The sequence below is a fragment of the Coregonus clupeaformis genome, chromosome 14 (assembly GCF_020615455.1).
Source record: "Coregonus clupeaformis isolate EN_2021a chromosome 14, ASM2061545v1, whole genome shotgun sequence".
Lineage (NCBI taxonomy): Eukaryota > Metazoa > Chordata > Actinopteri > Salmoniformes > Salmonidae > Coregonus > Coregonus clupeaformis.
In genome coordinates this window covers 10,836,918-10,859,989 of record NC_059205.1, presented here as the reverse complement: position 1 = coordinate 10,859,989, position 23,072 = coordinate 10,836,918, and the positions used below count along the sequence as shown (strand labels likewise).

The following is a 23,072-nucleotide window of genomic DNA, read 5'->3' as shown; positions in this document are numbered from 1 at the left end:
TGAGGTTTGCTTCCTGCGTCACCAACTCTCTGTGTGATGACCGGCAAGTTTGAGTGCGTTGTCTGTGCCTACCGTTGTTGTTGCTTGGCACTCTTTCAGCCGGATGATGTGGCAGTCAGAGTTCAGCATCTATCTTCATGGCTCCATAGCTTGGTTCATCTTTTTACTGGTCTGTCTTCACTAAAGCTTTGCTCCTATTGAGTGCCTTTTTTTGCTATAAATCCAGCTAAACTCTTCATCACTAAATCGTTGAAGAATCAGTCTGGAGATACATTTAGTTGATTTAATTCAGAAGTGTAAAACTGCAACACCACAAGAGCACAGGATACAAACGGTAAGTAGAGTACTATACTGTATCTTAACACATACGGTACATAATGAATAGCTGAATAAGCTGTGACAGTGACAACAAATAGTGTGGGTCAATTACAGGTTTGTAGAATAGTAGTATTATAAGTATTCTGATATAAAGATACATTTGCATACAAATAATAACATGTAAGCATATAAAAACCATACAGGAACATAAATACTTACAGATGGTGCCAGCATAAGCTTACTCTAAGCTGGATGTAACTCTGAGCCGGATGCTGGATGTAACTCTGAGCCGGATGCTGGATGTAACTCTGAGCCGGATGCTGGATGTAACTCTGAGCCGGATGCTGGATGTAACTCTGAGCCGGATGCTGGATGTAACGCCGAGCTGGATACTGGATGCTGGATGTAACTCTAAGATGGATGTAACTCTGAGCTAGATGCTGGATGTAACTCTGAGCTGGATGCTGGGTGTAACTCAGAGCTGGATGCTGGGTGTAACTCTGAGCCGGATACTGTATGCTGGATGTAACTCTGAGCTGGATGCTGGGTGTAACTCTGAGCCGGATACTGTATGCTGGATGTAACTCTGAGCTGGATGCTGGGTGTAACTCTGAGCCGGATACTGTATGCTGGATGTAACTCTGAGCTGGATGTAACTCTAAGCTGGATGCTATACTGGATGTTACATCCAGCTCAGAGTTACATCCCCGACTGTCTTCTCCCATAGTGAGCACAGGAAGTGCAGCCACAAGCTGCAATTTAAAGACAGTCCACTAGAGGGTTTAAAACATCATTATGTGGTCCATGACACCATTACTATTGCTCTCTACACCCTCAGACTTCCTCTGAATAAATATTGTGTTTATTAAATTAATTAAATTAAGTACATAGAAATATTACATTTTTGGAATCATGCTAATGATGATTGAAAGTTCATACTCCTATGATATCAACATTTTCAAATAGGGCCAACAGTAAATCTAACAGTAAATCTCAAACAACAAACAGTACAAATCACAGTATAAAAAAATAACATACACAGTAACATGACAAATCACCATGAAACATTATCATGGTCCATACAACTATAAACACTACTAAAATAGTCCATCAAATATCCCCATGAATGCCTCCACTTCCTTGCTGTAATCCTCTCCATGGAGCCTGCAATGATGAAGATTAATGCTATCTGTCAATGATATCAAGTTAATTCATAATCATGATTTCAATTAGTATGGATGAACAAAGTTAAGAAAATAAAGTATCATTTCTCTATAGTCCCTCCTTACCTTTTGCCAGTCACATTGTCATTGTTTGGGGTAGTCGTCTTTGAGAATAAATCAAACCGTTCTCCCAGGGGGGGCAAGCTTGTGTCAGTCTGTTTTGGGAAGGAGGGTGGTGCATTCACGGGGGGTTCACTGAATGTCCTCTGCAGAGGGGAAAGATGTGTGTTTCAGATTACTTTTCAAACGTGTACTGAAACAAATGGGCTGCTAAACCCAAAACCGAACATTGCTATCCCCTTGATTTCAAAGCATGTGAATTGCGTGATAAAAGGTAACTTTTCATTCTACACTCAGTGGCCAGTTTATTAGGTACACCCATCTAGTACTGGGTCGGACCCCCTTTGCCTCCAGAAGAGCCTGAATTCTTTGGGGCTTGGATTCTACAAGGTGTGGCGTTCAAACGTTGCTCAATTGGTATCAAGGGACCGAAGGTGTGCCAGGAAAACATTCCCCACACTATTACACCACCACAACCAGCCTGTACCGTTGACACCAGGCAGGATGGGGCCATGGACTCATGCTGCTTACACCAAATCCTGACTCTGGCATCAGCACGACGCAACAAGAACCGGGATACGTCGGACCAGGCAATGTTTTTCCACTCTTCAATTGTCCAGTGTTGGTGATCATGTGCCCACTGGAGCCGCTTCTTCTTGTTTTTAGCTGATAGGAGTGGAACCCGGTGTGGTCGTCTGCTGCAATAGCCCATCCGTGACAAGGACCGCTGAGTTGTGAGTTCCGAGATGCCGTTCTGCACACCACTGTTGTACTGCGCCGTTATTTGCCTGATTCTTGCCATTCTACTTTGACCTCTCTCATCAACAAGCTGTTTTCACCTACAGGACTGCCGCTGACTGGATGTTTTATGTTTGTCGCACCATTATCGGTAAACCCTAGACACAGTCGTGTGTGAAAAGCCCAGGTGGCTGGCCGTTTCTGAGATACTGTAACCAGCACGCCTGGCACGGACAATCCTACCACGCTCAAAGTCGCTTAGGTCACTCGTTTTGCCCACTCTTAACGTTCAATCGAACAGTAACTGAATGCCTTGATGCCTGTCTGCCTGCTTTATATAGCAAGCCATGGCCACGTGATTCACTGTCTGTAGGAGCAAACCATTTTCGTGAACGGGGTGGTGTACCTAATAAACTGTATCATATATCATAACAGAAGCCTTGGCTTTGTCTGTTGTCAATTTCATTTTGACCTCAGATCCAGCATTGAGATAAAGTCAACTGATACTATGGGTAGATAATAACTCACTGTGGTCTTGTTGTCAGGGTGGCTCCAGCTATCAGAAGCCTGGCGGTTGTGTGGTCTGACTGGGAAAGTAGTAACTGGTATCTGAGAAACATCTGGGGAGGTCGACCTGAGACACACAAATCATTACTTAACATTGATAATCAATTGCTCAGGGTCACATTTGTCACGTATTTTTGCAACAGTACCAAGTTCCTTCCTACTGACGTCTCTTCAACCAGAAACCAGTTTTGCCCGCTGGGATAGATCATAGATATTTCATTCAGTGAAATGACAGGGGTTTGATACCGTGTGGAACTGTGAATTCCTAGTTTGTTACGAGCTGAGCTCACCTGAGTGGGGTACTGGACATAGTGCAGCGGGGTTTGGGCTGTAAGCAAGTGGATGGTAGTGGTGTGGAGTGGCCTGTAAACATCAATACATTTAACTATTCAATAATTTACATGACCAAAATGAAATTTTTAACATTGATATGTTCAAAAACTGCTCCCTGTTAGAATACCTTTTCTATCAATGTCCAGGTCCAACCCTTTAGTTTTAGCTACAGTGGTGCATGACTTCTCGTTGGAGTGCACCAAGTTGTCGTCAAAATCGTCCCACTCGTCTCCCAGGTCAAAGGTCACGCTGGGGGTGAGTGACGATGAGAAGAAACCACTGTCGTCGGTCAAGTCTACAATGGGACTCGGAGGGAAAGACCTGCTCTGACTTTGGGGGGTGCTGTAACTCTGAGGGTAACCCCTGCTCTGGGGGGTGCTGTGACTCTGAGGGTAACTCCTGCTCTGGCTTTGGGGGGTGCTGTAACTCTGAGGGTAACTCCTGCTCTGGCTTTGGGGGGTGCTGTGACTCTGAGGGTAACTCCTGCTCTGGCTTTGGGGGGTGCTGTGACTCTGAGGGTAACTCCTGCTCTGGCTTTGGGGGGTGCTGTGACTCTGAGGGTAACTCCTGCTCTGGCTTTGGGGGGTGCTGTGACTCTGAGGGTAACTCCTGCTCTGGCTTTGGGGGGTGCTGTGGGGGGTACTGTGGCTGAGGGATCTTCCATCGTAGGCATTGGGCTTCCTCCACATTGAAGTGCCTTAAAACAGAAATATGGATTGGTTATGGTGAGATTATGAGAACACGTTATTGTCTGTTTGCAGTACATTTGTGTGTAAATTGTATTGAATCTACAATAGGTCTATTTCGTAGAATTGTTACAACAACCAAAAAAAAAACAGTATGACATAGTTTTTTTTGTAACTGAGATGTCCTACTTTGTGACTCCGTAAGGGTTTGAAGTTGAACAGGTGGTGGTTCCACTTCTCCCATTGTCTGATACATGTCTTCCAGGTAGTCATTATACTCTGTCGAGAGACACATATGTTCAGTTACTCTTCTCAAGTGTCCATTAACTACAATTTCTCTACAACACTGCTGTATTGAAGGTGAATGAAGTTAGAAACCTCTAGAAGCATTCCGATACTAAACATACCATGGCCATAGGTCACAACATAAGCCATCTCTTGGGGTGTTGCAAAGTCCTCAGCTGAATCCACACTCTGTGGTCCTGCTGAAGCGCCATTACCTTCATACCTTCAAAGAAAGTTAAGAAAAGATGAGGAATGTGTTGGATACAGTTTGGATTAGTAATCAACTAACTCCAAGCTGATTAACTGCATCTATGTTTTGGGTAAAGGAGTGTACATACCTGGAAGAAGCAGGTAGGATCGGCTTAGGTGAATAAGAGAACTGCTGCATGTTCGCAGCTCCCATCCCACCACTCATTCTCATCTAAAGGAACCAGCAACAGGCAGATGAAACACTAATTCAGGTCAAAGTTCCTTGTTCAGTTAGTTGATGATAAATCAGCAAATGATCCTGAAACACGTGTCACTCATCTTTGACTTCAATGCCTGATTTATGTGAAAGTATGAATGAGTATTTTGTCTCAGCCTCTCACTCTCTCTCTCAAATTAGAATTTAGCCCAAAGGGGTTATATTTTAAAGGACTTCTGCAGCTGTTGTCAGTTGTTCTCCCCACCTTGAGGCGTTTGACTGGTGTCTCCGTCAGTGAGTCACTCCTGGTCTTCAGGTCTTGGAGGTAGGAGGAGAAACTCGAATGCTGATTCATCTGCCTTTTCAGAACCCCCGGCACTCCATTTTTACCTGGGAAACATAGATAGGAGGACATTGAAAATACAATGTAATCATTTGTGAATCAACAATTTCAATGATTCTAAGTGTCAATTGAGCAATGGAATGGAGACAAAAACTCGACTCACAGCAGTCGTGGCCACATTGATCCTTGTTTTTGCAGAAGTGGTTACATTGTTTTTTGCCTGGATCTGGTTGTGAGGAACCTGTATTTCAGTGAGGAAAAAAAGATTATGGAAGTTGGGTTAAAAAACAACAACAGTCCTGTGAGTCTGCAAGTACAACTTAGCAATAGCTCAAAGCATACTAATGTAAGGTATTAAATCAGCCTACCCTTTTCTGTGGCACATGTGGATGATGAGTTTCTCTTCTGTGTTTGCTGATCTGTTGGCTGTGTTCTCTGTGTTGCACCCTGTGATCTCTGAGTGTTAGCCTGTGCTCGCTGCACGGTGTTATGTTGCTCAGGTGTGAGTGATTCAGCTCCGTACCTCTTCGGTCCAGAGAAGAAGGCACTAAACTTCTGTTGAATGTCCAACCCCACTGAAGAGAGGAAGATCTCAATGTAGTTAATAGAATATATTCTTACTTTTCATAAATCTCACTCAAACAATTCCACTCGACTTAAACTGCCTTTTACAAGTTTGAAGTAGTTTGTACAAATGTATTTTAACCCAAATCTATACTAAAAGTGAGAGAAAAATGTCATGATAGTTAGCCGCCTGACCGTATTCTGAGCTGACCAGATTCACGTTTATCTCCTCTCCTTTGGAGGCTTTCGCCACTTCGATCTTCTTTGACCAGCTTCCTGACTTCAACAGCATCAAGTCTCTGGACGAACACACAACACAGTCCCCCCTTTCATCATTCTCTCCCTCTCTTTTGCTCTCTTTCTTTCACTGTTTTCCCTGTATGAGTGTATGACGGTAACACTTTGCCTAAAGCCTGCAGGCAGGGATCATCAACTAGATTCAGCCGCGGGTCGATTTGTTTTCTTAAGCGGATGGTCGGGGGTCCGGAACATAATTAAGCAATAAGGCCAGAGGGGGTGTGGTATATGGCCAATATACCACACACCCAATTGCACGACGCAACGCGGAGTGTCTGGATACAGCCCTTAGCTGTGGGATATTGGCCATATACCACAAACCTCGGAGGTGCCTTATTGCTATTATAAACTGGTTACCAACGTAATTAGAGCAGTAAAAACAAACGTTTTGTCATACCCGTGGTATACAGTCTGATATACCACGGCTGTCAGCCAATCAGCATTCAGGGCTCGAACGACCCAGTTTATAATTACAAATAATTTGTAGACCGCAAATTGACTCATGAATCCCAAACAGATATAATGTTTGACTAAAACATAATCATTTCAAACCTTGCTTACATTTGTATATGATCACGTCTCTATTATGGGTGGGAATACTCTGACCAGATTTCTTAAATTAAAATCACTTGCAGCTCATTTCCTGGTGTTTTTACAGTCTTATGTCCAACAATGAAAATTCATTAAAAAATAAATAAAAAATAATTATATATATATATATATATATATACACACTACCGGTCAAAAGTTTTAGAACACCTACTCATTCAAGGGTTTTTCTTGAGTGATGGAATGCTGCATCAGATGACCTGGCCTCCACAATCCCTCGACCTCAACCAAATTGAGATGGTTTGGGATGAGTTGGACCGCAGAGTGAAGGAAAAGCAGTCAACAAGTGCTCAGCATATGTGGGAACTCCTTCAAGACTGTTGGAAAAGCATTCCAGATTAAGCTGGTTGAGAGAATGCCAAGAGTGTGCAAAGCTGTCATCAAGGCAAAGGGTGGCTATTTGAAGAATCTCAAATATAAAATATATTTGTATTTGTTTAACACTTTTTTGGTTACTACATGATTCCGTGTGTTATTTCATAGTTTTGATGTCTTCACTATTATTCTACAATGTAGAAAATAGTAAAAATAAAGAAAAACCCTTGATTGAGTAGGTGTGTCCAAACTTTTGACTGGTACTGTATATAAATGTTTTCTTCCACTTTGACATTAATTGTTGACAAAAATTACAATGAAATCGATTTTAATCCCACTTTGTAACACAATAAAATGTGAAGAAATCCAAGGGGTCTGAATACTTTTACAAGGCACTGTATCCATGGCAGCAGTGTCACTGAAAGTGGACGGTCCATTGATTTGATGTAAGGCTTTGACTCAGAATTGTTTTCCTCTCCAGTTTGATACATCAGCGACCGCAGTGATCATGACCGAAACTCACACCAAAGACAAGTACATGCAGTTCATGAATGGGGCAGAAATCATTGAGAGCAGATGTGAGTGTATATATATATATATATATTGTGACGTCACGAGAGGCTACACAGCTTTCAGCGGGATTGCTCAAGTAGTGCAAGGAGACAAGGTTCAAACAAAACAAGGATTTTATTATAGGTCTTGGGAAATTAACGAAAATATAACAAAATTCTGTTCTCTTGTGGCTCTTTAAGGGTTAACAGTTCAGGGATGTCTCTTCCACATCCAAAATCATAATTCTCACTCGCTCAGATAACTTTTCCCCAGCCTTACTGTAGTCCACGTTGCAGCTAGTGGCCAACCCAGCAAAAAGTCCTTCCAAATGTCTCTCACGTATTTCCACAGGTGCATATATCCAAAGGTGAGTATTTCCCAAAGGTAAGTATCTCCAAATCCTTATATTCCTCATGGAAGTGGACGTGCAGCACTCTTGTCCTCCAGAGAGCCCAGGTTGGAGACTGTGTCTCTTCACCCCCCACACACTCCCCTCAGTGTGTCTCTTCCCTTCCCAAACCTTCAGCTCATCAGCTCCTCATTTGTTTCAGCTGCGTGGGAAGATTGGCCATAGAGGGGTGGAGTTCCCGACCATACCAGCAGATGGAGCCATAGCTGTCTGGGTTTGCAGCCACCTCAGGGGGATGTAACGTCCCTCCAGGACACAGCCTCTCGTGACATCACACATCCCCCCTCCTCGGGACCGACGTCCTCGTCGGGGTAAAGGCAGCGAAGAAGGCATCACGCCGGGAGAGGGCGTCCGCATTGCCGTGGTGCTTGCCAGCCTGCTCTCTCTTCAACTCCTCCACCTCTAGGACCAGGGACTCAGCCTCCTGTTGTCTCTCCTTGAGTTTCTTACTGAACGCATCAGCCTTGGTTTTAGCAGAGTTTAGCTTCTGTTGAGCAGCTTTCAGTTCCTTCTCTCTCTCTGCCTCCGCATTCTTCATCTTGTTCTCCAACACCTTGTACTTCTCCTCTGCCTTCTTCTGGACCTCCTTACTACTGCGCAGGGTCTCCTCACACTCCTCGATGGTCCTGCGCAGCCTCTCCAGCTCCTCCTGTTGCTTATGGAAGGAGCTCTGTTGGAGTTTAGCCTGGAGGATATCTAACTCTTCTGTCTTCATGTCTAACTGTTGCTTTAACAAACGATACCTCTCAGCGGTCCCCTTCAGACCAGACAGTTCTTTGTCCAGATTCTGTAGCTCCGTCTCTGTGTCGGTCTGGGCACCTGCCATCCCTATCAGAGCCCGGGGCGGGAGTGAGTAACTCGGAGGATTGCACCGGAGCCTTCCCAGGATGAGTCTTGCCTCTCCGTTTCCGAGGTACTCGGGTTATCCTCTCCTGAGACTCTCTCCAGAGTGGGTAAAAGGCTGGGCAGTCTCGTCCAATTAGGACAGGGACGGGGAGGGAATCAACCACCCCCGCCGTCGTGTGTATGGTTCCCCGTGTGCTGGTCATTGTAAGTTCAGTAATGGGGTATTCTCTGGTGTCCCCATGGACACAGGAAACTGGGAGGACTTTCCCCGGGGTCAGACACGTTGGGCCCACCAAATCCTTACGCACCAGGGTGGCCCGGCTACCAGAATCCAGTAAGGCCTCCACATCATGGTGATTCACAGTTACCGGGCAGGTGGGGGGTCGATCTGGGCCGCCATCTACGACTCCCAAGAGCGAGGCAAAGCGGTGTGTGGGTGCTGAGCTGGAGGACTCCGCAGTGGGCATAGGTTCATCGGCTGGTTTCCCACACTGCCAGGAGATATGTCCCATCTCCCCACACCGGTAACACTGTCGAGTTTCCCCCTCCTGGTGTACTCTTCTTGGACCCGCCTGGTTTCTGGCTCCCCCTGGAGCCGGGATAAGTCCTGACGTGGCTGGGTTCGAGACCTTGGGGTCCTTTGGACGGGTTCTTCCCATTTGTGGTGGGGCCGCCCTCCTGGGGTCTTTTCGGGAAGCATTCAGCATCTCCGCTGTGGCCTGGTACTTTTCCACAGCTTCCACGGTCAGATCAGCCGTGGTCAAGGCCTGTTGACTGATGAACCGTTTTGCCTCATAAGGCAGGGCGCGTAGGTAACGATCCACCACAACGGCCTCCACCACCGCCGCTGCTGTATTCCTCTGCGGATCCAGCCATTTCCTTGCGATTCGGACAAGTTCATGCATCTGCGCCCGAGGAGGTTGGTCTGGTTGGAAGGTCCAGCTGTGAAAGCGCTGGGCCATACCAAACTTTGTGAGTCCATATCTGCTGAGGATCTCAGACTTCAGGGCATCATAGTCAGTAACCTGGTCAGGGCCCAGGTCCCGGACAGCATTCAGTGATTCCCCGGTTAGAAAGGGGGCTAACAGACCAACCCACTGTTGCTTGGGCCAGGCTTCCCTAGTGGCCGTGGCCTCAAATGCATGCAGGTATGCCTCAATGTCATCGGTAGCTCCCATCTTAGATATAAAGTCACTTGCCTTTATTGGGCGGGTATTTTGGACCACCCTCTGTCTCTGCAACTGCAATTCCTCTGCCTTCAGAAGGTTGGCTTTCTTTTGCTCCTCCAAGAGAGCCACGTTTGCTTGCATCTGGGCTTGCTGGCCAGCAACAAGGGCTTTCAATATGTCCTCCATTTCAGTCGGCGGGGAGCCTACGGCCAACTTGGAAAACTGGGTGATCAAACCTTCGGTATCCTCCTCTGACATGCACTATTAACGCTTGAGCGTGCCCGTATTCTCCACCATCTGTGACGTCACGAGAGGCTACACAGCTTTCAGCGGGATTGCTCAAGTAGTGCAAGGAGACAAGGTTCAAACAAAACAAGGATTTTATTATAGGTCTTGGGAAATTAACGAAAATATAACAAAATTCTGTTCTCTTGTGGCTCTTTAAGGGTTAACAGTTCAGGGATGTCTCTTCCACATCCAAAATCATAATTCTCACTCGCTCAGATAACTTTTCCCCAGCCTTACTGTAGTCCACGTTGCAGCTAGTGGCCAACCCAGCAAAAAGTCCTTCCAAATGTCTCTCACGTATTTCCACAGGTGCATATATCCAAAGGTGAGTATTTCCCAAAGGTAAGTATCTCCAAATCCTTATATTCCTCATGGAAGTGGACGTGCAGCACTCTTGTCCTCCAGAGAGCCCAGGTTGGAGACTGTGTCTCTTCACCCCCCACACACTCCCTCAGTGTGTCTCTTCCCTTCCCAAACCTTCAGCTCATCAGCTCCTCATTTGTTTCAGCTGCGTGGGAAGATTGGCCATAGAGGGGGTGGAGTTCCCGACCATACCAGCAGATGGAGCCATAGCTGTCTGGGTTTGCAGCCACCTCAGGGGGATGTAACGTCCCTCCAGGACACAGCCTCTCGTGACATCACAATATATATATATATATATATATATATATATATATATATATATATATATATATATATATATATATATATATATATATATACTGCTCAAAAAAATAAAGGGAACACTTAAACAACACAATGTAACTCCAAGTCAATCACACTTCTGTGAAATCAAACTGTCCACTTAGGAAGCAACACTGATTGACAATCAATTTCACATGCTGTTGTGCAAATGGAATAGACAACAGGTGGAAATTATAGGCAATTAGCAAGACACCCCCAATAAAGGACTGGTTTTGCAGGTGGTTACCACAGACCACTTCTCAGTTCCTATGCTTCCTGGCTGATGTTTTGGTCACTTTTGAATGCTGGCGGTGCTTTCACTCTAGTGGTAGCATGAGACGGAGTCTACAACCCACACAAGCGGCTCAGGTAGTGCAGCTCATCCAGGATGGCACATCAATGCGAGCTGTGGCAAGAAGGTTTGCTGTGTCTGTCAGCGTAGTGTCCAGAGCATGGAGGCGCTACCAGGAGACAGGCCAGTACATCAGGAGACGTGGAGGAGGCCGTAGGAGGGCAACAACCCAGCAGCAGGACTGCTACCTCCGCCTTTGTGCAAGGAGGAGCAGGAGGAGCACTGCCAGAGCCCTGCAAAATGACCTCCAGCAGGCCACAAATGTGCATGTGTCTGCTCAAACGGTCAGAAACAGTCTCCATGAGGGTGGTATGAGGGCCCGACGTCCACAGGTGGGGGTTGTGCTTACAGCCCAACACCGTGCAGGACGTTTGGCATTTGCCAGAGAACACCAAAATTGGCAAATTTGCCACTGGCGCCCTGTGCTCTTCACAGATGAAAGCAGGTTCACACTGAGCACATGTGACAGATGTGACAGAGTCTGGAGACGCCGTTCTGCTGCCTGCAACATCCTCCAGCATGACCGGTTTGGCGGTGGGTCAGTCATGGTGTGGGGTGGCATTTCTTTGGGGGTCCGCACAGCCCTCCATGTGCTCGCCAGAGGTAGCCTGACTGCCATTAGGTCCCGAGATGAGATCCTCAGACCCCTTGTGAGACCATATGCTGGTGCGGTTGGCCCTGGGTTCCTCCTAATGCAAGACAATGCTTGACCTCATGTGGCTGGAGTGTATCAGCAGTTCCTGCAAGAGGAAGGCATTGATGCTATGGACTGGGCCGCCCGTTCCCCAGACCTGAATCCAATTGAGCACATCTGGGACATCATGTCTCGCTCCATCCACCAACGCCACGTTGCACCACAGACTGTCCAGGAGTTGGCGGATGCTTTAGTCCAGGTCTGGGAGGAGATCCCTCAGGAGACCATCCACCACCTCATCAGGAGCATGCCCAGGCGTTGTAGGGAGGTCATACAGGCACGTGGAGGCCACACACACTACTGAGCCTCATTTTGACTTGTTTTAAGGACATTACATCAAAGTTGGATCAGCCTGTAGTGTGGTTTTCCACTTTAATTTTGAGGGTGACTCCAAATCCAGACCTCCATGGGTTGATACATTTGATTTCCATTGATAATTTTTGTGTGATTTTGTTGTCAGCACATTCAACTATGTAAAGAAAAAAGTATTTAATAAGATTATTTCATTCATTCAGATCTAGGATGTGTTATTTTAGGGTTCTATTAATTTTTTTTGAGCAATATATATATATATATATATATATATATATTTATTTTTTTATTTTTAGAGAATTTCTTTGCTCCGAAAACTTGGGGGGCCAAATAAAACCACCCGCGGGCCTCCAGTTGGAGAACCCTGCCTGCAGGTATAATGCTTTATAACTTGTTATAACCATGTATGAGCCTTTAAAACATCTTATAATACGCTTTTAACAAGGTGTCTCTACCTGCAAGCTTTAGATAAAGTGTGTCTCTATGCATGTATCAGGCTGTGCGTGTGTCGGTGTGTTACTCAAAATGTCAGTCCTCCTTGTCTTACGTGAGTTTTTGCAGGAAGACCACGTTGTTGTCACAGTCCCCGATGATCATGGTGACATAGTGGTGGTCAGGAGCAGTTCTCTTTGACAGCAGCTGTTCATGGTTCTTCACGTTCACAGTCACGACAATCTCTGCGGTGGCGACGTTGTATCTTGGAAGCTAAAACGTGATAAATAAAAATGAAATTAAAGGTTGTTGGGGAGATTTATTAATTGGTTAGAAATGGAAATATACGCAGCCGTGATATTAAATGATATATGTGTGGGAAAATATTCTGTTACATCCCGATACCAAATATTGCTACAATGATTAATCTTGATCACCTTTTTTCCGTTCTAACAAAAATTCTACCAAAGCAATGGTTTTTACCTGCTCCAAACGAACTTCATACTTAGGCAGATTGATGATAGCCTCTCTGATTTGGTTTCCAAATGGAGGATGTCTGTTGACGATCTAGACAACAAATATTTGATTTTATTGTATGTGAAAGCACATTGTGATGACTGTTGACGTAGAAAGGGGCTTTATGAATAACATTTGAAAGACTGATTTGATTGAAAGCCATGGAACTGCATGTTTGTTTCAGCGGGTATGTCAATAAACCATGGAGATTTTTGAAACAACGTGGTGTTTAAATGAATGACTTTGTTTGTTATAGTCATCTACAGATGCTGTATGCTCACCAGCTCCAGCTCCCTGGCGTTGGTCTGCTCTATCTTATTGAAGGTGGTGAGCCCAGCGTTCACCATGGCTGCTGACAGAGTCAACCCTGGAACAGATTATCTGTGCCGTTACAGACATATATATTATATATTATGAATAGAGTCTCATTTATCATTTTAAATCAGCCTCATTATTACATTAAAATCGGCTCTAGAATCGGCTTCCTATTTCGCAACAAAGCCTCCTTCACTCATGCTGCCAAACATGCCCTCGTAAAACTGACTATCCTACCGATCCTTGACTTCGGCGATGTCATTTACAAAATAGCCTCCAACACTCTACTCAGCAAATTGGATATAGTCTATCACAGTGCCATCCGTTTTGTCACCAAAGCCCCATATACTACCCACCGTTGTGACCTGTACGCTCTTGTTGGCTGGCCCTCACTACATATATTCGTTGTCAAACCCACTGGCTCCAGGTCATCTATAAATCACTGCTAGGCAAATCCCCGTCTTATCTTAGCTCACTGGTCACCATAGCAACACCCACCCGTAGTCTGCGCTCCAGCAGGTATATCTCACTGGTCATCCCCAAAGCCAACACCTCCTTTGGCCGCCATTCCTTCCAGTTCTCTGCTGCCAATGACTGGAACGAACTGCTCATCTTTTGCACATCTATCATTCCAGTGTTAATTACGAAATTGTAACTATTTTTGCACTATGGCCTATTTATTTATTGCCTTACCTCCATAACTTACTACATTCGCACACACTGTATATATATTTTCTGTTGTATTTTTGACTATATGTTTTGTTTACCCCATATGTAACTCTGTGTTGTTGTTTTTATCGCACTGCTTTGCTTTATCTTGGCCAGGTCGCAGTTGTAAATGAGAACTTGTTCTCAACTGGTTTACCTGGTTAAATAAAGGTGAAAACAAAAAAATGAAATAAAGAAATGTCATTTAGAAGACGCTCTTATCCAGAGCGACTTATGGTAGTGAGTGCATACATTTTCGTACTGGTCCCCCACGGGAATCAAACCCACGACCCTAGCATTGCAAGCACCGTGCTTTACCAACTGAGCCACACGGGACCATTATAGAGTCATTATATTTCTATGGTTACAGCTACTGTACTACTTTAATTTGTCTAGGAATAAATCAGTTGGTCAATGGATTTCTTAAAAAGGGTCTCTGAACATAGTAACAGCAGGACAACCATTAACTACTAACTTTCTACATGCGTTGACAGTATGTTTTGCGTACACATTCTGTATTCATTGACCGTTTTCTACCTATTTTCTCCAGCTGCTTTGAGACGTAAGGAGAGTTCTCCCACAGCTTTGCCCTGAAGCACTTGGCCAGTATCAGGGAGTTGAGCAGAGCAGAGAAGCCTGTCTTGGAGCGCTGGTTTAGAAACTCTGCCAAACCTGGTTTGGAATCAAAACACATCTTGGATCAAAGAGTGTTTTTTTCAAAGGAAGCTTGCTTATCAGACAAGGCTCACTGCGAACCATCTTCTACTATCAAAATGTGAAGTGATTGATGACTTACATCTGCTGATTCGGACTCCATTCCGGAAGATTCTACCGGTGTCTTGTGTGAGTCCAAACTCTTGGACTGGAATGGAGCCAAACTGGGCCTGAATCAAGCTGAGGTGGAAGACGAGTATAGAGGAAAAGTGCCGAAGTTCAAGGAAAGACATTTGAGATTCACCCAAAGAGAATACATGGTGGCATCAATGTCATCCTCCATCTTCTCATGCTGGTACACTGTACGGGCCTCTGCTTGACTTACCAGTTCACCTTCATCTCATTGTTTTTGATCTTTCCCTCCATGGGATACCTGGAGAAAAAAAGCCCAGATATGACCATTTACAGTTTTTTGCATGTCACTTCACCTCTTCTTACAATGTATCAATGGATTGTACTTTAACCTGATGGTAATCCTGTTCTTGTCCTTGTTCAATGTGTTCAGGGTTCTCTTCTCGTTCACTCTCAGCTGCACGTCAGTGAACTCTCTGCCCTTCGCCATCAATTCTATCTGTGTGAAGAAGAGACAGCTTCCATTTCAGTGGGATTCTCAATACAAAATCTACTCAACTCATCTATTTTAATTTCCTATGTAACAAACAACACAAACGCCACAAACAACACAATGCAGAAACTCAATAAAAAACTGTGTACGTGCATATGAGAGATGCTACAGTGTTACTGTACACCTACCAGCTCAGGTAAGGTCTCAGTGCCAGCCACCTTGCTGAACTGCTTCATTGTGTCAAATGCCACACAGTACCTGGCCATCAACCTGCCTGCCTCTGTAGGGGATGTCCACAATTACACATGTCAAGAAGAGAACAGACTTGAGTTGAATGGCTTTGGGATGCTGGAAAGCAAATGTAGGAGATATCCATCTGTATTGAATAACACCAAACATGTACGGGGGTTTGTTAGTTAGTTGTTGTACACTTCTGATGATTACTAATGAAACAAACAGTAAAAGGCCATAGTAGCCACGCAAAACCCAAAATGGGTTGCCTCTCTCAACCTGTAGCTTTGATGTTGACGTCCTCATCCATGGAGACCAGACCAATGGAGGCCAGGGAGTTCAGGTTCTTCAGACAGAGCTCTGGAGCAGAGAGTATGGAGAGACATAATACAGTTAGTTACTACACAAACGCTATCATGATAGAGATATTCTGTGTTTTCAGATATGAAGTCCATATTAACAAAGAAAACACAGGAATGCCACACCTTGCAATTTGGCTTCGATCCCACATTGGTCCAAGTCAGTGGAAAAACCTGCAATAAAAAGTATGGACAGTTGTTTACTCATGTATGATGTGCCAATGTATGTCTATAACATTTATGTCTCTATGTCGTTTGAGAAACTGTTGTAAGGATGTTGTGAGATATTCTAAGTACAGTGCCTTGCAAAAGTATTCATCCCCCTTGGCGTTTTTCCTATTTTGTTGCATTCCAACCTGTAATTTAAATGGATTTTTATTTGGATTTAATGTAATGGATATACACAAAATAGTCCAAATTGGTGAAGTGAAATGAAAAAAATAACTTGTTTCAAATAATTCTAAAAAATAAATAACGGAAAAGTGGTGCGTGCATATGTATTCACCCCCTTTGCTATGAAGCCCCTAAATAAGATCTGGTGCAACCAATTACCTTCAGAAGTCACATAATTAGTTAAATAATGTCCACCTGTGTGAAATCTAAGTGTCACATGATCTGTCACATGATCTCAGTATATATACACCTGTTCTGAAAGGCCCCAGAGTTTGCAACACCACTAAGCAAGGGGCACCACCAAGCAAGCGGCACCATGAAGACCAAGGAGCTCTCCAAACAGGTCAGGGACAAAGTTGTGGAGAAGTACAGATCAGGGTTGGGTTATAAAAAAATATCAGAAACTTTGAACACCCCACGGAGCACCATTAAATCCACTATTAAAAAATGGAAAGAATATGGCACCACAACAAACCTGCCAAGAGAGGGCCGCCCACCAAAACTCACAGACCAGGCAAGGAGGGCATTAATCAGAGAGGCAACAAAGAGACCAAAGATAACCCTGAAGGAGCTGCAAAGCTCCACAGCGGAGATTAGAGTATCTGTCTATAGGACCACTTTAAACCGTACACTCCACAGAACTGGGCTTTACGGAAGAGTTGCCAGAAAAAAGCCATTGCTTAAAGAAAAAAATAAGCAAACATGTTTGGTGTTTGCCAAAAGGCGACTCCCCAAACATATGGAAGAAGGTACTCTGGTCAGATGAGACTAAAATTGAGCTTTTTGGACATCAAAGAAAACGCTATGTCTGGCGCAAACCCAACACCTCTCATCACCCCGAGAACACCATCCCCACAGTGAAGCATGGTGCTGGCAGCATCATGCTATGGGGATGCTTTTCAGCAGCAGGGACTAGGAGACTGGTCAGAATTGAAGGAATGATGGATGGCGCTAAATACAGGGAAATTCTTGAGGGAAACCTGTTTCAGTCTTCCAGAGATTTCAGACTGGGACGGAGGTTCACCTTCCAGCAGGACAATGAGCCTAAGCATACTGCTAAAGCAACACTCAAGTGGTTTAAGGGGAAACATTTAAATGTCTTGGAATGGCCTAGTCAAAGCCCAGACCTCAATCCAATTGAGAATCTGTGGTATGACTTAAAGATTGCTGTACACAAGCGGAACCCATCCAACTTGAAGGAGTTGGAGCAGTTTTGCCTTGAAGAATGGGCAAAAATCCCAGTGGCTAGATGTGCCAAGCTTGTAGAGATACCCCAAGAGACTTGCAGCTGTAATTGCTGCAAAAGGTGGCTCTACAAAGTATTGACTTTGGGGGGGTGAATAGTTATGCACGCTCAAGTTCAGTTTTTTTGGTCTTATTTCTTGTTTGTTTCACCCCAAAAAATATTTTGCATCTTCAAAGTGGTAGGCATGTTGTGTAAATCAAATGATACAAACCCCCCCAAAATCCATTTTAATTCCAGGTTGTCAGGCAACTAAAATAGGAAAAATGCCAATGGGGGTGAATATTTTCGCAAGCCACTGTACATGCTATTAACTGTACTGTAATAAGCTAGCATCCATGCTAACAATCTAACTGTTAACACTGAAAAAGCTTAGCATCCATGCTAACAATCTAAATGGTTAATATTGAAATAGCCTATCATCCATGCTAACAATCTAACTGGTTAATATTGAAATAGCCTAGCATCCATGCTAACTATGTAGTTGACTAGTGCTGAAATAGCCAAACACCCATACTAACAATCTAAATGGTTAATACTGAAATAGCCTAGCATCCATGCTAACGATATAGCTGACTTGTGCTGAAATAGACTAGTATCCATGCTAACGATGAAGTTGACTTGCGCTGAAATAGACTAGCATCCATGCTAACAATGCTGGCTAATGCTAATAATGACTGGGTGATGTCCAGTCTGTGTGTACTTACCGTAGTGTTTGGGGTTCTTCAGGGCTCTGATGTAGAGGAAGGTGGAGCGGATCCAGTCCAGGGCCATGTTGACGTCTGAGATGGTGTGGAGGACGATCTCAGCGTTCAGGTGCTCCACAAGGTGGGTGTGCAAGCTGAGGAGGAGGACAAAAATACTTCAACCTCAATGTGAATCACATAAAGTGTATGAAATCAAACAGAGATTTAAATAAAGGTACCGGTCTATGTGGTCAAACAATCATCATCACAATGTACTGTATCATACAAATGAATGTAAAACCAAATCAAATCATATAAGCTACACTCTGAAACAAGTGTTGGGGAACTTTGACACTGTAGAAGTAACCCATCACCATACCTGCTCTCAATGATTTCTGCCCCATTCATGAACTGCATGTACTTGTCTTTGGTGTGAGTCTTGGTCATGATCACTGCGGTCGCTGACGTATCAAACTGGAGAGGAAAAAAAATAAAAGTCAAAGCCTTACATCAAATCAATGGACCGTCCACTTTCAGTGACACTGCTGCCATGGATACAGTGCCTTGCAAAAGTATTCAGACCCCTTGGATTTCTTCACATTTTATTGTGTTACAAAGTGGGATTAAAATCAATTTCATTGTAATTTTTGTCAACAATCTACACAAAATACTCTAATGTCAATGTGGAAGAAAACATTTATATACAGTACCAGTCAAAAGTTTGGACACACCTACTCATTCAAGGGTTTTTCTTTATTTTGTTACAATTTTCTACATTGTAGAATAATAGTGAAAACATCAAAACGATTAAATAATACATATGGAATCATGTAGTAACCAAAAAAGTGTTAAACAAATCAAAAAAATTTTATATTTGAGATTCTTCAAAGTAGCCACCCTTTGCCTTGATGACTGCTTTGCACACTCTTGGCAGTCTCTCAACCAGCTTCATGAGGTAGTCACCTGGAATGCATTTCAATTAACCGGTGTGCCTTGTTAAAAGTTTGAGCCAATCAGTTGTGTTGTGACAAGGTAGGGGTGGTATAGAGAAGATACCCCTATTTGGTAAAATACCAAGTCCATATTATGGCAAGAACAGCTCAAATAAGCAAAGAGAAACGACAGTCCATCATTACTTGAAGACATGAAGGTCAGTCAATCCGGAAAATTTAAAGAACTTTGAAAGTTTCTTCAAGTGCAGTTGCAAAAACCATCAAGCGCTATGATGAAACTGGCTCTCATGAGGACCGCCACAGGACAGGAAGACCTCTGCTGCAGAGGATAAGTTAATTAGAGTTACCAGCCTCAGAAATTGCAGCCCAAATAAATGCTTCACAGAGTTCAAGTAACAGACACATCTCAACATCAACTGTTCAGAGGAGACTGCGTGAATCAGGCCTTCATGGTCGAATTGCTGCAAAGAAACCACTACTAAATACACCAATAAGAAGAAGAGACTTGCTTGGGCCAAGAAACACGAGCAATGGACATTAGACCAGAGGGAATCTGTCCTTTGGTCTGATGAGTCCAACCACCGTGTCTTTGTGAGACGCAGAGTAGGTAAACGGATAATCGCCGTATGTGTGGTTCCCACCGTGAAGCATGGAGGAGGAGGTGTGATGGTGCTTTGCTGGTGACACTGTCTGTGATTTATTTAGAATTCAAGGCACACTTAACCAGCATTACCTCAGCATTCTGTAGCGATACGCCATCCCATCTGGTTTGCGCTTAGTGGGACTATCATTTGTTTTTTAACAGGACAATGACCCAACGCACCTCCAGGCTGTGTATGGGCTATTTTACCAAGAAGGAGAGTGATGGATCAGATGACCTGGCCTCCACAATCACCCGACCTCAACCTAATTGAGATGGTTTGGGATGAGTTGGACCGCAGAGTGAAGGAAAAGCAGCCAACAAGTGCTCAGCATATGTGGGAACTCCTTCAAGACTGTTGGAAAAGCATTCCAGGTGAAGCTGGTTGAGATAATGCCAAGAGTGTGCAAAGCTGTCATCAAGGCAAAGGGTGGCTACTTTGAAGAATCTCAAATATAAAATATATTTTGATTTGTTTAACACTTTATTGGTAACTACATGATTCCATATGTGTTATTTCATAGTTGTGATGTCTTCACTATTATTCTACAATGTAGAAAATAGTAAAAATAAAGAAAAACCCTTGAATGAGTAGGTGTGTCCATACTTTTGACTGGTACTGTATATATATTTTTATAAATAAAAAATTCATAACTAAAATATAGTCGCTGCTTAAGTGTTCAGCCCCTTTGGTTAGGCAAGCCTAAATTAGTTCAGGAGTAACATTTGGCTCAACAAATCACATAATAAGTTACATGGACTCACTCTGTGTGAAATAATAGGGGTTGACATGATTTTTTAATGACCACCCCTTCCTCTGTTCCCCATACATACATCTGTAAGGTCCCTCAGTCAAGTATTGAATTTCAAGCACAGATTAAATATACAAAGACCAGGGAGCTTTTCGAAAGCCTTATAAAGAAGGGCAGTGATTGGTAGATGGGTAACAATAACAAATCAGACATTGAATATCTGTTTAAGCATGGTCAAGTTAATAATTATGCTGTGGATTATATATTAAACCACCAAGACACATCAAAGATACAGTCGTCTTTCTGAACTGAGCTGCAGGACAGGAATGAAACTGCTCAGGGATGTTACAATGAGGCCATTAGTGATTTTAAAACATCTAGTGAGTTCAAATGATGATGGATCAACAACATTGTAGTGACTCCACAATAATGACCTAAATGACAGAGTGAAAAGAAGAATACAAATATACAGAATATTCCAAAACCTGCATCTTGTATGCAACAAGTCACTAAAGTAATCCTGCAAAAAATCTGCAAAGCAATACACTTTTTGGTCTAAATGCAGAGCCTTATGTTTGGGGCAAATCCAACACAACACATCACTGAGTAACTGCCCCCTTATTTTCGAGCATGGTAGTGGCTGCATCATGGTATGGGTATACTTGACATCGGCAAATACTGGGGAGTTTTTCAGAATAAAAATAAACAGGATGGAGCTAAGCACAGGCAAAATCCTCTAGGAAAACCTGCTTCAGTCTGCTTTACACCAGAAACTGGGAGAGGAATTCACCTTTCAGCAGGACAATAACTTACAACATAAGGCCAAATCTACACTGGAGTTGCTTACCAAGAAGACAGTGAATGTTCCTGAGTGGCCAAGTTAGTTTTGACAGAGCTTGAAGGATTTTGAAAAGAATAATGGGCAAATATTGCACAATCCAGGTGTGCAAAGCTCTTATAGACTTACCCAATAAGACTCACAGCTGTAATCGATGCCAAAGGTGTTTCTAACGTGTATTGACTCAGGAAGCTGAATACTTATGCAACGGCTATATTGTAGTTATACATTTTTTATTAATCTTTCAAAAATGTTCAAATGTTTATTCCACTTTGACATTAGTGTATTTTGTGTAGATTGTTGACAGAAAATGACAATTAAATCGATTTTAATCCCACTTTGTAACACAAAATGTGAAGAAAGGGGTCTGAATACTTTTGCAAAAACTATGGCTCATTTTCTTATCCAATGCATTCAGATATGAAAATACAGAATGGGCACTGGCTACAAATCAGGCAAAACTAGTAGAAATGATGTCATAATGAATAGAACACTGGTTGTAATTATCTCATTTCAACTAGTTTTGCCCGCTGGATAGGAGCTGGTTTTGGACTAGGATTTGTACCCTGTGGTGCTAAGCATGCTGGGACTAGAGGGCATGTCTGTAATCCGTACCTGTGGCCGGCCTGCTCGGCCAATCATCTGCAGCATGTCGGCGTCGCTGTACTCCTTGCAGGCGCCCCCGATGTAGTGCATGGTGGACTTGATCACCACCAGGTGGGCTGGCAGGTTCACCCCCATCGCCAGAGTACTGGTTGTAACTAAGAAAACCACATACAGTGCCTTCAGAAAGTATTCATACCCCTTGACAGCCTCAATTCAAAATGAATTAAATTGATATTTTTCCCACTCACCCATCTATACACAATACCCCATAATGACAAGTGAAAACATTATTTATTGATTTTTTTGGCAAATGTATTTAAAATGAAATACATAAATATCTAATTTACATAAGTATTCACACCCCCGAGTCAATACTTTGTAGAAGCACCTTTGCCGGCGATTACAGCTTTGAGTTGTCTTGGGTATGTCTGTGTCAGCTTTGCACATTCTTCCAGATTTTCTCAAGCTCTGTTAAATTAGATGGGGATTGGCAGTGAACAGCAATCTTCAAGTCTTTGCACAGATTTTCAATGGGATTCAAGTCTGGGCATTGGCTGGGCCACTCAAGGACTTTCACATTCTTGTTCTGAAGCCATTCCAGGGTTGCTTTGGCTTGGGGTCATTGTCCTGTTGGAACGTAAATCTTCGCCCCAGTCCAAGGTCGTTTGCATTCTGAAGCAGGTTCTCATCAAGGAGTTCCCTGTATTTGGCTCCATTCATTGTTCCCTCGATCCTTACCAGTCTCCCAGTCCCTGCTGCTGAAAAGCATCCCCATAGCATGATGCTGCCACCACCATGCTTCACTGTGTGGATGGTGTTCTCGGGGTGATGAGAGGTGTTGGGTTTGCGTCAGACATAGCGTTTTCCTTGATGGCCAAAAAGCTAAATTTTAGTCTCATCTGACCAGACTACCTTCTTCCATATGTTTGGGGAGTCTCCCACATGCCTTTTGGTGAACACCAAACGTGTTTGCTTATTTTTTTCTTTAAGCAATGGCTTTTTTCTGGCCAATCTTCCATAAAGCCCAGCTCTGTGGAGTGTACGGCTTAAAGTGGTCCTATAGACAGATAA

The 23,072-nt window shown here is 43.6% G+C and overlaps 1 protein-coding gene across 1 annotated transcript in view; it reads right to left on the bottom strand.

Moving 5' to 3' along the window:
• Nucleotides 1–1,282: 1,282 nt before the first annotated feature.
• Nucleotides 1,283–23,072, bottom strand: part of LOC121581682 (probable ATP-dependent DNA helicase HFM1) — a 32,871-nt gene continuing 11,081 nt past the window's right edge. Inside the window, exons 16-40 of the mRNA XM_041897164.2 lie at nt 22,011–22,156; nt 18,592–18,686; nt 18,234–18,367; nt 16,017–16,064; nt 15,811–15,891; nt 15,489–15,580; nt 15,200–15,306; nt 15,061–15,108; nt 14,818–14,915; nt 14,559–14,693; nt 13,280–13,365; nt 12,966–13,049; nt 12,598–12,755; nt 5,719–5,822; nt 5,328–5,534; nt 5,123–5,200; nt 4,882–5,006; nt 4,549–4,631; nt 4,333–4,433; nt 4,115–4,204; nt 3,367–3,936; nt 3,197–3,269; nt 2,868–2,973; nt 1,608–1,747; nt 1,283–1,482 (exon numbers count right to left, since the gene is read on the bottom strand). Of these exons, the coding sequence (XP_041753098.2) occupies nt 1,416–1,482; nt 1,608–1,747; nt 2,868–2,973; nt 3,197–3,269; nt 3,367–3,936; nt 4,115–4,204; nt 4,333–4,433; nt 4,549–4,631; nt 4,882–5,006; nt 5,123–5,200; nt 5,328–5,534; nt 5,719–5,822; nt 12,598–12,755; nt 12,966–13,049; nt 13,280–13,365; nt 14,559–14,693; nt 14,818–14,915; nt 15,061–15,108; nt 15,200–15,306; nt 15,489–15,580; nt 15,811–15,891; nt 16,017–16,064; nt 18,234–18,367; nt 18,592–18,686; nt 22,011–22,156 (3,056 nt within the window). The 3' untranslated portion in view covers nt 1,283–1,415. The remainder of the gene's footprint in view (nt 1,483–1,607; nt 1,748–2,867; nt 2,974–3,196; nt 3,270–3,366; nt 3,937–4,114; nt 4,205–4,332; nt 4,434–4,548; nt 4,632–4,881; nt 5,007–5,122; nt 5,201–5,327; nt 5,535–5,718; nt 5,823–12,597; nt 12,756–12,965; nt 13,050–13,279; nt 13,366–14,558; nt 14,694–14,817; nt 14,916–15,060; nt 15,109–15,199; nt 15,307–15,488; nt 15,581–15,810; nt 15,892–16,016; nt 16,065–18,233; nt 18,368–18,591; nt 18,687–22,010; nt 22,157–23,072) is intronic.